Genomic DNA, 12,343 nt, shown 5'->3' with positions numbered 1-12,343 from the left:
CAGAATAAACATTTTTTTGGACCATTATAGGTGTGATGCTACTAGCATGAAATAAGCATGTACCTACAATACCAAAAACAAAAACAAAAAGGTTTTGGCTATACTTACACAGTGTCACATACTGCAGGTCATAAATCCTATAAAGCCTTTCCTAAGTAATGTTTAGCTGTTCCTATACTCACTGACAGACACATTTGAAATACTAAAAAGGGCAAAGATGTGGAAGGGCTTCCATAGGTGAATAGTTTGTCTGCAGTCCACGTAAAGGATTAGCAGATTCTAACTCCTGGAAAAACACTGCTTCATATTCACAGTTATCCTGTGGCACTCCAAGTTCAATGTGCACACACAGCCATAGGTTAAGACCAACTCCAGCCAAACCTTTTTTTGTTTGGTTTAGTCTAAATTATAGCTCTTTGTGACATGGTTGGGGAGATTTTTCCTTACTCTCAGTGACAGCGGGACAAGAAATGGGTGAGGGGAGCATTTGTCATGTGACAAATGTTCCTATGCAAAAGATTCCCAGTCACTTTAAAGACCAACAAAAAATCTCTAAGATATGTAGGAAAGACAGTGCACTCAAAAGCCGAAGCCCAGATATAGTTTATTAGTAGTATCAGTAAAGTACCCAAGGCATTATACGGTACCATGGAGCCCCTTTATCTTGGCTTGTGAATGCTGGAAAGGGAGATCTGGACTGTGGGAGATGTATCTCTTAAGCGAGTAGCTTATCTAGAAGCCTGCAAACACTGGTTTAACAGGAATTGGAGCTGATAGAGTTTCTATCCCTTCCCATTCTATTCAAAGACATCAACAAAAAGCTGGATTTGTGTTCATGCAATGAATGGGCTGGTGGCACATACACAGTTGTATGTAATATATACATTTGTGAAACATTCGGAATAAATGCTTATGGAACATAAGCTTTCAGCAATGTGCGCTTCATTTAAGTATCACAGTTTAAACAATCATTGTGGATAATCTTTGTTTAAAGGCAAAATACCAGTCACCATTTAAATGGACCTAAACTCAAAAAGTGAAGATTTGCTATGTTATAGGGAGGGAACATCTAAAAATGTTAATTGTGCCTAGTCAGCTCTCTAAAAATCTAATCGTTGTCTAGAATTCTTCCTGAAAAAACAGTGCACTTGTATGTGAGGGTGCCTAGACACTCCTGTGCCTACCATCTCATGGGTGTATATCTGCAGTGTGAAATTTAAGGCACTGGTGCTCTTTAATGCCAGTCTCAGGAAATATGGGGAGAGATTTGGTAAAGTCATTATTGTGCTGTTCACTGTTCTCCTTGCTAGAGGCTCTGAAATGAGGAATCAAAGTTCTGCCTCTACCAAAGTGGCCTTGGTAGAGACACAGAGATACAGTACAAAGCAAGGTGTGGTAAGTCGGCAATGGGAGAAAGATCAGCTCCAGGGAAACCACAAGCATGAATGGTGACAAGTCCTTTGTCCTCTGTCTGCCTTTTTTTGGTGGCCATAGCTTCCAGAGTGCAGTTCCACTTTAAGCTCATCATATTTTTGCAATTATCCATTACAATAATACATCTGAGGTAGGCAGCTCTCTATTGTGGGTAATCAGGTGTGCTCGCTTGCTTACAGTGAAGCCCACAAGAGTGCTTGAAGAAGGTTCTCTTGAGGGGGGGTGTGAGGGCACATATGTTACTGGTTGTTTTAAAGAGACTCAGTGTATTGGTAACACGATAATAGAGCCCCCACAGGCTGTACAGAGTCCTCCAAGGATTCTAAAGACAGGTTGTAGCATGCCATATTTTCCACAAATGTAAAATACTCCCTGGAATCATTAGAGAGTAAAAGGGAGCTGAACCGTGCATGAAATCACCTAAATAATTTTATCTCATACATAAAGCGTTGAGGCAGAACAATGTAACACTGTAAAATCTACCACTGATTCTACATACTGAATACAAATTAAATAGCAATAAATCACACACATTCTTCATGTATAATGGCAGTCAGTGGTAAAACTTTGCCCATCATCCTCCTCTATGAAATGCTATAGCCAGAGTTATAGTCAGAATGAGGTATACCTGCAGACATATCTCCTTGTAATTGAGGGTATGTCTCTTGGAACATTTTCTGAGCTTCCTGAATGGAAAAATAAAAAAGGAGAGGGGGAATATTGTTTCAGGGGATTTTGAGGTTTTCATTTATTTAGGGTAAACTTTTACTTTCCGTAAACAGTGTTTTGTTTTTTTGTTTCAGGGATGGTACTTGGGAGGGTCATTTCTTTTGTGGGGTTTTTTTTAAGTTTGGGGTGCTCCTCAAAACAGAACATTTGGTATGGATGGCATTTTTAAACACTGTTTTGTATTGGTACCTCCACTGCAGTGCCCAGCTTCTAAGTTTCAGTGCCATCAGTATCAGCATGATGTTTTGCAAGGAGCCGCTGCCAGGGACATATCTGCAACAAATTGTGCCCCTAAAAGATGGGTGGGGAGATGTGTATGACCCTTACACATCTCCCCGCTCATCTCTGACCAACTTGCAACACTCTGGCCAACATGACTGGTTGCCAATAGCTGACCAGGATGCCAGAGCTTCCCTGGTTGCTAAGAGCGGAAGCTCTTAGATGTGTTTGAGAGAGGGGTGGGAAAAAAGTCAGCTGTCTCTGTGTGTCGGTGAACTTTTGCTGATCCGTGGAGCGGCACCCAAGTGGTGCCCAGGTCATGTGTCATATGTGCCATGCCCTAGATACGCCACTAATTGCAGCTACTCTTGGATCTCTCCGGAGCTGTCTGTAAACAGGCTTTAATCAGGTCTCATAGTGGCTGCAGTTCCCAGTAAAGCTTCTCACTGAACCACTTGAAAAGAGGCTTTGCAAGACATGACAAAGCAGCAGGCGGAAGGGGGTGGCAGTTAGTAGAATAGGACCCTTATTAATATTGCATAGGCTGTTATTAAAAAACTAAAAAAAAGTTGCTAATTTAAAAAAAATTGACATGCAGATGTATTATTTTTCCTTAGTTTTAAAAGTCTGAACTGGTAACAGGTGCACTTTAATGCTGATGTATGTGAACATTTGTAAAAGCGGTAGCATAACATGATGCATAAATACTGTAAAACTGGTATAACTGCCAACAAACTAGCAGCTGAAACAAGCAATACACATGAGGTGAACCCTAATATAAATGCACATCCATAGATGATGGAGATATATTAGGATATATGAAATGGAATTTGCAGAAATCTGACAGCTCTTCAAGGGTGAAAATGTATCACAGTGAAATCCCTACCGTGACAAATGCCTGCTGTGATAAATGTAACAGGTGACATGGTCACTGAATCCTCTTCACATTTCTGCTTTTTCTGCTTTTTACTCCACACAGGTTAATTAAGGACAAGAGCGAGGTAAGCGCTTCGTTGGAAGTAGGTTTTCTGATTTCCTCCAGAGATTACATCTCACAATGCTGTGTGTGGTATTATTTTACAATGATTATTATAATGCCATTGTTGAGGAAGGCTCTGCAAGTTGCCCATACAGGGTGTCATGTAGATTGTTTTAAATCATGACATTTACAGTGTATTTCAATTTTTGCAGCCTAATTGGGAAATTGAGATACCAATTATTTTACATTTGTTATATGTCCTCATTCACTTAGCATAACTTGCCATTTAAAAAAAAAATGCTGCTTGCACAATATATGTTCTATCCTAAAAGAAAAGTTGTTCTCTGAGCTTTGCTCTGGAATGCTAGGGGGCTTGGCAGATAAATGTAAGCATAATTGACCCCGACTGTACTATGGTGGCAGATCTCATTATCAGTTGTAAACTAGATGTAAACATTGTCTGTGCTAACAAGGGTTAAAGATTTAGAAGCATTGTATGTTAATGAGAGGAAGCTCAGAGTGTCCCTTGTCCTTCTATGGGACAGACAGTATTTCATTAAAAAAAACTCCAGAAAAACTCCAAAGGCCTGCTACACAGTCACATCTAAGGCCGTGACCGTGCGGCAATCTTGCACGATAGCGTGTGGATTGCCGTGCGGTCATGCAGTCGCCCACCACCGCCGATCGAGCTGGCGGTGCAATTATTTTCTAATGGTACCCCAGTTGCGCCGAACACGATCACAGCTAACACAGCCGTGCGTCTTGTGTCGTAAAAAAGGGTACATCTACCTTTTTTCTGCTATTGCAGCATGGATGTAACCCCATTAAAATCAATGGTGCCCGAGTGGCAACCACGGTGTGCAACTGTATACAATCGCTCGATCCCGGGACACGCGTCCTGAATCACCTAGGTCTGCAACAGCCCTAAAAGGTAAGAAATATATATATATTTTTTTTAAACATTTTTAGGTATGCTGGGTGAATGGGACCACATAACAAACGTATAGTGGGGTTTTCTCAAATTGGACTTCAAAAGTTGAAATACAATGTAAGGACAACCTCACTTTTGGTAGGGGCTGTCCTCACGGCAGCCTTCAGTGGTCCTTTAGAGTACAGCTGTGGATTATCCCATAGGAATTAATAGGGCTGCAGTACACGTGCACAGGAAAAGAGAAGCTGGTCTGAGTTTTCTTTTAGTCTGCGAAGGCTGGGTGGATTTTATTGCTGTCTGTGATCCCCTGCTTATTTAAAAGGTGTCAGACAAAGCAGAAAGTGTGTGAAATCTTCACAGTGTGAACAGAGGCAGCAATAAAAACATTTTTTCTAGCAGAATGGGGGTGGATTTGAACCTCTTTCAAGGTTTTGTTGTTTTCTGTTTTCCCTAAATTGTTGAAAGTACCTGCTGCACACTTTACAGCGTTGTGACCAATGTACATAAAATAGGTGCTCGAAGTAACCACTACAGATGCCATTGTCCAGAAACTCAGGGAAGATAGGTCACAAAAACTCCAAAATGCAAAGAGAATATTGTCTATTGCAGTGTTACTGTGTCGCCTTGAGAAAGGGACCCTGTGCGGCCCCTTAATGTTGGCAGTTTTGACCTATATGATGTTATTTGCAGTAAACTATATTCTCTATCGGAGATGTGACCTATCTTCACATCGCTATTGTGTTCCCCTCACATCCTGCTCTGGTGATGGGTGACAGACAGAAGAGGAAGTAAGGGAAAATCAACCTAATAGGGGTACAGCCAAAAATAAAAATGCTAACTTTTTGCACGCTAACAAAAAATAAAAATAAAATTTTTGTTCAAGTCGGGCTTTAAAGCAGAGCTTTTGCTGCTTTTAGAAATTCTGCCCTTTCTTTACTACTTACAATTGTATCCATAGCACATAGTACTGCATTCTCTATACTTCCAGCCCCGCAACTATGAGAGCTGTGGCTCTCATACCAAGAAGCCATACTGTTGTTTATCCGCCCCTCCTGTCCCCTTGTCCATTCAAAGAACATCTTGTATTTTGCAAATGGTAGAAGGGCTGTGATCCTACAAGTTGCATACAACTCATGTAAGTTTTTTTTTGCACAGCAGATTTTAAGATAAAGTGTTTGCCTGGAGTTCTGCTTTAACGAACATTGAGCATCATCTTAACTCCAGGAGTGCATAAAAAAGACCCTTTAAAGAAACTCTTCTTTTTTTAACTGATCTCTGTATATTGCATTTCACTGATTTCTAAAGAACTTTCTGTAGGTAGCAGGTTATATTTGCCATCTTGCCTCTGAATCATTGAAATAATTATGTAGATGGCAAGGAAATAGATCAATCACAGCTGGAATGGTACCATAGATTCCACAGTTGAATACCTGAAACTCACCATTTGCTTGAATTTTTTTTCAAGTGTTTACACATGGCCTCGTGACCATCATGGCTCTGTCATGGTTCTTTGTCTTGTGAGAGGTAGGTAGAGGTTTCTCTAAGGGGTTAATGACAGCACTGGAAGTGCTTGTCAGGACTACTGAGCGATAGGGTAATTCAGAGACATCATGAGCTCACGGCTCATGCATACTTATGAAAAGCTGCAGCTTTCAGGTACTGACAACACTAGGGGGATCGGCCATTTCAACAGCAGTTAAAGAGTGTTGTCATTCTGGGACTGGGACACATGTGTTAATCAGGGAACTGGCAGGATCACCGGGTACATTCTTCGCAAAAACTTCACAAAAATAATGAACATATTGGCAATATGCATATTTTATTTGAAACCTAGCTTAAGGATTCTTTTCATTTTTGACTGACACGAGACACGTTAACCACTTTAGGACCCCCATATATATATAAATCCTGGTCCTAAAGTGATTTATACCAAGATCACGGCAGTCCTCTGGTTACTGAGTGCAGAAGTGATGGGGATTGTGTCACTTCCAGTTTCAGGCTGCCATTCCGCATGCTGCTTTGGCCAGAGAAGAAGCTGGCTCTCAAAATAACTGAACAATCTGTTTGGGTGCAGGCAAAACACCTGAACAATGCCTGCACCCAAACAGATTGTTCAGTTATTTTGAGAGCCAGCGGGGCCGACTAGCAAGATACTGAAGCTTTGACCAGTGGTCTATTCCTCCATCCACACAGTTTAGCGTAGATGGAGGAATCTGTTGCACTTTTTTCATCTGACCATAGAAAATCTGCAAATAATATGGCCAGCTTTATGCTGCGGAGATGTGCAACTTGATCTCATCTCACTTCTGGGGAATGCCAGAATACACCAATCACTGGGAGCCGCAGTTGTGATATCAGCTATTGCAACAGGTTAATGTAAAGTGACCCTGTGCCCAAGTCAAACCAACAGTTTAATTTAATGCTTGGCTTCCCCCTCTATTTACTCATCTTTGCTTTGCTTCCTCAGAATGCCTTTCACCATTGGGAGTTCAGAGAACTCTCTAGTACTTCTGTACTAGATAGTCATGTGACTCACTCATATCTCCTCATGTTACAGCTCTAATGTTTTTTGATTGGCCCATTACTGTCACATGAGAGTGAGGAGACAGTCCTTGTGGGTAAACTCCAACTGGTTATATGACTATAGATTACTCAAGGCTTTTTTTCCCCTAGCTGCCAGCATTGAACAAAGCAGCATATAAGTGAAGAGAAAGCAAGAATTGGAAGCTTAACAACACAATACAAAGATGTCACAACACACATTCCAGCTAGTCAGAAAAAACCCCTCAAAATGCCATATGTTATAACAATTTACATTAAAAACAGTGGTTTTAGTTGCATCAAGGCCCTTCTTTGAAGTGTGGGCCTTAACTCTTGTGTAACAGAGCTCCTACCCTGGGACATATACTGTATAGTAGGGCTGCGGAAATTAACGATTAATTACCCGATTAATCGTTAAAAGTTTTGATCGATTAAAATTATTTTGATCAATAATGAAAACACTCACCTCTCCGCCGGCTTCCGGGTCTTCTGTCGGAGATCCGGTGACGTCACGGACATTGACGTCAACGGACTCCTCCCCCCTTCCCCAAGTGGCTCTGTCGGCTAACGAAGGGAAGGGGGAAGAGTCCAGTGACGGCGATGTCCGTGGCGTCACCTGACTCCTCCCCCTTCCCTTCATTAGCCGACGGAGCCACTTGGGGCGGTGTTCGATCAAAAGTTCCAACTTATGGAGTTTTCTGATCGCATGACTTCAGGTTTACTTGGAACTAAGAGGTTTGCCCAAGAAAGTTATTCTGCACGAGCGCCAGCCAAGGCATTGCCCTATACACATACACCACAACAACAAAGTATTAAAATGAGCTAGGATCACAGTACTCCAGCACGTTATTAATATGAGTTGCCCCACTCAAGCGGCAGCCATATATTGAGTGGGGCACCTGAGATTAATAACGTGCTGCATTAGTGTGATCCTAGTTCATTTTATTACTTCATTGCTGTGCTGTATGTGTGTAGGCCAATGTAGTTGGATCTGTATGTACGTTATAATTAATCGAAATTAAGCGATTTATCGATTTTAAAAAATTTCAATTGATCGAACACGAAAATTTTAATCAGTAACAACCCTACTGTATAGCAATGAATAAATTGGGGGCAGGTATGCCTGGAAGTAGCCCATTCTTCCTTAAGGACCCATTCACACCACAGAGTTCCACTAAGCATTAGAGATCCATGTATTTAGCGCACATTATTGCACAGTGTACGGTACGGCACACTAGGTGCACTGGTTGCATTCCATTGCCATTGATTTTCCATGGCACATCAAACGCAGCAACCGGCAGGCAATAACACAATAACATGCATTGCACTGCTATGCTGTGAAAAAAAGCAGTGCATGCATTACTTTTTTCACCATACAACAACTGTTATTGCAGTACCAATGGTTGCGTGGTGTTGCAACACACATGCATACAATGAAAGGTGTATCGGAGGTGCCATTAGGAATCAATGGCAATGCAACACACCAACATGCAGTGCTGTGCAATAGTGTTCACTAAACATCATGGTATGAATGGGCCACCAGTAAACCAACACAGCCCAATGACAGCCGAACACCTCAATCATTAGATGCTGACTGATCTGGAAATAAAGGGAACCTGTTTCTTTGTACTGCATGGACAAATAACAGGTTCACTTTGCATATGCAAGCTTTTATGGAGAAATTGGACTTGATGAGTTCCCACAATGCTACAGTGCGCTGTTGTTGCAGCATATAGCAGATTTAACCCCGACCCTGTGAGTTTAACTGATAAGGGTACAAGGTCTCTGCAATATGGGTCAATCTGCATTACGTGAGCTGAAATAGCAGCAAAGCCTTAGAGGGAACACAGAGTAAAGATCTTCCTAAACAAGAGGCAGCAATCATTATACATCTCCCACCAATCAATAATGCAATCAGTGAAAATAAATAAATGCTGCAAGGTTACCTTGACTTAGATATACCAGGAGACAAAGAAATAGGAAACTGAACAATAACAAGGGGAACTGAGTCAGAGGTCATGTCATTAAAAAATCTAAAGGTAACGGAAAATACAACCACTTCAGCCAATCAGACGTTAGCCTATATACTGCTTACTGTGCTACCCAAATGGAAAATTCAATCTGACTGGTTGACAAATCATAGATTGCATTTACTTTATAAATGGGGCCAAGTATAAGAAAATATTTAAAATATGCCTGTTACTCATGCAAACAAATTCAATTATTAATTATGAAATATAATATTAATAATAATATATATGTGTCTGTATCATAATATATTTGATTAAAAAGCAAATAAAACAATAAACTAATTAAAGGCACTCATACAGACTTTCCTAAATGCTGCTCAAACAAGTAATTATTTCTCATAAAGACTTAAAATTTTCATAAAAAGTCAACTCCACTTTTTTGTAGGTTACTACCGTTATGTAGAATTTTTTTTAGAGAACAAGAAGTAGTTGATATCTTTTACAATGTATCTGAGCTTAAAGTGGAACTCCAAAAATGATCCTTTTTAGAAATTTACATTGATCCAGTAAGTATCCACATCTGATACCCAGACCACTGGAAATGATGAGAATCTCTGTAATAGTCCATGCTACATACAGTGATAGCCGTAATCGTCGGGGTGCTATTCCACCTCCACCATTCAGAGAATGCCTTGTATTTTTTTCAACATATACAAGCCGTCCTCCTATTGGAGCCGCACCCAGAAGATCACGGTTATTACTATATGGAGCACAGACTTCTACAGTGATTCTCAGCATCACCAGTAGCCCTCTGGATATCAGATATAAATATCATTCATATGGTTCAGCCAAGCATGATGACATCGCAATCTTCACCTCGTCCCATCAGAAAACGTCCTGATAGTCATAGCCGACCCCTTGATCATATGCTACTGTGCATGCCTGTGATCTGTATATTTTGCACTAGACTTTCATGAAGTCTCTTGGGATGCATGATGTGTAAACAGTGCAGATTTCTTTAAAAAGAATGCTGCGAAACACACAGGCCATACAATATAAAGCCAGAGCAATATATGCATGACTATTCTAACCATACGTAGTACGTGTCTGTAGTCACTTCTCTTCCTCAGCTTATCATACCTGGGCAAATCTGAACATGGAGAAAGTGCCAATCTCATGGTGAAGTTAGGCTTGCCCCATAGTCTAGTCCAGGGGTAACCAAACTCCGGCCCTCCAGCTGTGGTGGAACTATAAATCCCATGAGGCATTGCAAGATTCTCACAGCCACAGACATGACTTCCGGAGAGAGATGCCTCATGGGATTTGTAGTTTCACCACAGCTGGAGGGCCGGAGTTTGGCTACCCCTGGTCTAGTCTGTGCAAGCTGTGCTGTCAATCAGCATTATGCAGTGGAGCAGGTGGGTGCAGAAAAACATTTCAACACATTGGGTACAGGATGTTAGCTTCTCTCTGATTGCTAGGACTGAGATTAAAGTACAGTAAAGTACACACTGGCTTATGCCCATCACCTCTGCCAGTAGTATGTTTTCTAGAAAATAGTTTTAGTACTATTCCTAAATTTTCTTCTCAAGTTGCAAATTCTGTTACACTTTTATAACTCCATTACTTTATACATGACTGATGTACATTTCAAAGACAAATCCCATTTTCCTTTATTAGGTGTCTGAAAGGGTTCATGGTATAGCTAGTAGTCAAATGTTTCATTTCATTTTTCATTCCACTACTTTTTTTCTACATGAAGGATGTACATGTTAAAAGTCACATTCTATTTTTCTTTACAGATTCTGTAAAGGTTATTATTTATCAAGGTAATGGTATCACTAGTTTTAGCTAATCACACTGTACTTGTCCTGTAATGTTGAAGAAGTTTAACCCCTCATCCAAGTAGCTGAAAAAGTTTCTTAGATGTGTGTTGAAATGTCTTTAACAGTACAGATGATGTCCATTTGAACATGACTAGCACTTTTATTAGATCTAGCAATAGTTTAAAATATATTTAGACTTATACACCAAGGCTTTGGATTTTTAAAGTGTTCATTACTATTGGGTCAGCTAAAACTTTAAAGGTCCCATTTGGCCACCATTAAAATCCAATGTCAATATTTCTTAATTGAAGAAAAAAATCATTAGTGCTTGAGTTACATTACCTAAGAGGGGCAATGAATGATGTGAGATGACATGAGATCATGTTAGACTGTACAATTTTTAAAAGAAAACATTTTACCTTCCACTGACAAAGAAGCAGGTGACCAAGAAAATAAGAAGAATAATTCCACCAGCAACGGAAATGGCTAAAATAGTGATCTGATTGGGATCAGTGATAGCAATCATATCTGGGAAACAAAAACAAACATCAAGCAGTTAAAACACAAATACTGAAGACAGGAGTAATAAGAGATATAAACGTTTTCAGAAAGGAACATGATAAAGTTTTTACAGTACAACAGTACATAGGTATCAGCAGGGTCATTTCAGTGAAAATTATTTCATCACACAATTCCCGATTTCACTGTCTGTGTCAGTTAAGTGAAAACTCTTATTAGTTTGCATAAAGGGAATAACAAAAGTGCCCCCTTTCTATTGCTACACACACAATGATAAATCTGTTGAAAAACTGTATTTGCTTAATTTACAAATACCTTACCTCAATAACGAATAAAGTGCAGCCTGTAAAACCTTGCACATACATACATATATAAAACTGAAAACGGAATCTCTCCTGAGATATCTGAATAAACAGGGATGACAGCTCTTTCGAAGTGTCAGTGGTACCGCCCACAATACAATATTGCAACAATGACCAAGTTTGCAATCACTTTGCATTGATAAACAGAAGAAAACCTAATTCTGCTGGGATAGCTTATTGAACGTTGTAACACATGACTGGTGTCCCACCAAAGGTGTGTGTGTGTGTGTCCCGCGCGCTGACGCATTTCATACAATCACGGGCTTAGTCATAGGGATCTGTTTGTATGGGTTCATATTGGAGTGAAGAAGTGCTCCCAGCGGGCAAGCACCCGGCCTATTCCTTTTCTGAGCTGCGGAGAAGCGGTGCATCTTTTGTGTGTTTTCCTTGCACTTATGTTTAAAAAATATTTTTGTCCATTTATTATTGTGAACATTATGTTCAATGTTAGATGCTTGACAGTTGTGCAGTAGATACAAATGTATTTTTCTGGAGGATCCCCATGCAACACATCAACATGCAGGACGTCAATAGATTTGTAAACTTTTTAAGAGGCACCTTTTAGCATATTGTGTGATAATGTGGGCCCAGAACAGTACATCAGATGCTCAGAAAGCTCTGTTGTCTGTTTGCTTGTTTTTCTTGGAAGAGGTTGTTTTTTAATAATTTTCTATTTTTTATTTCTTTGTTATCATGAAATTGTATTTTATACAAGGTTTTATGTGCTACATGCTCATAAGTCATTGTGATATCTTTGCAGTAAGGTATATACACTTTGCAAGGGTTTAGCCACTGAACATGGCTCATTTTTAGGGTGTATATATATATATATA

General features: G+C 40.1%; 1 protein-coding gene across 1 annotated transcript in view; it reads right to left on the bottom strand.

Moving 5' to 3' along the window:
• The window catches only part of LOC108795983 (ephrin type-A receptor 3-like), a 187,364-nt gene that overhangs the window by 76,817 nt on the left and 98,204 nt on the right, over positions 1-12,343 (bottom strand). The window contains exon 9 of the mRNA XM_018567347.1: positions 11,049-11,157. Within this exon, the coding sequence (XP_018422849.1) occupies positions 11,049-11,157 (109 nt within the window). The remainder of the gene's footprint in view (positions 1-11,048; positions 11,158-12,343) is intronic.

The sequence above is a fragment of the Nanorana parkeri genome, unplaced genomic scaffold (genome assembly GCF_000935625.1).
Source record: "Nanorana parkeri isolate BGI_ZX_2015 unplaced genomic scaffold, ASM93562v1 scaffold1033, whole genome shotgun sequence".
NCBI classification, from domain to species: domain Eukaryota; kingdom Metazoa; phylum Chordata; class Amphibia; order Anura; family Dicroglossidae; genus Nanorana; species Nanorana parkeri.
This window is presented reverse-complemented; position numbering and strand designations above follow the sequence as displayed.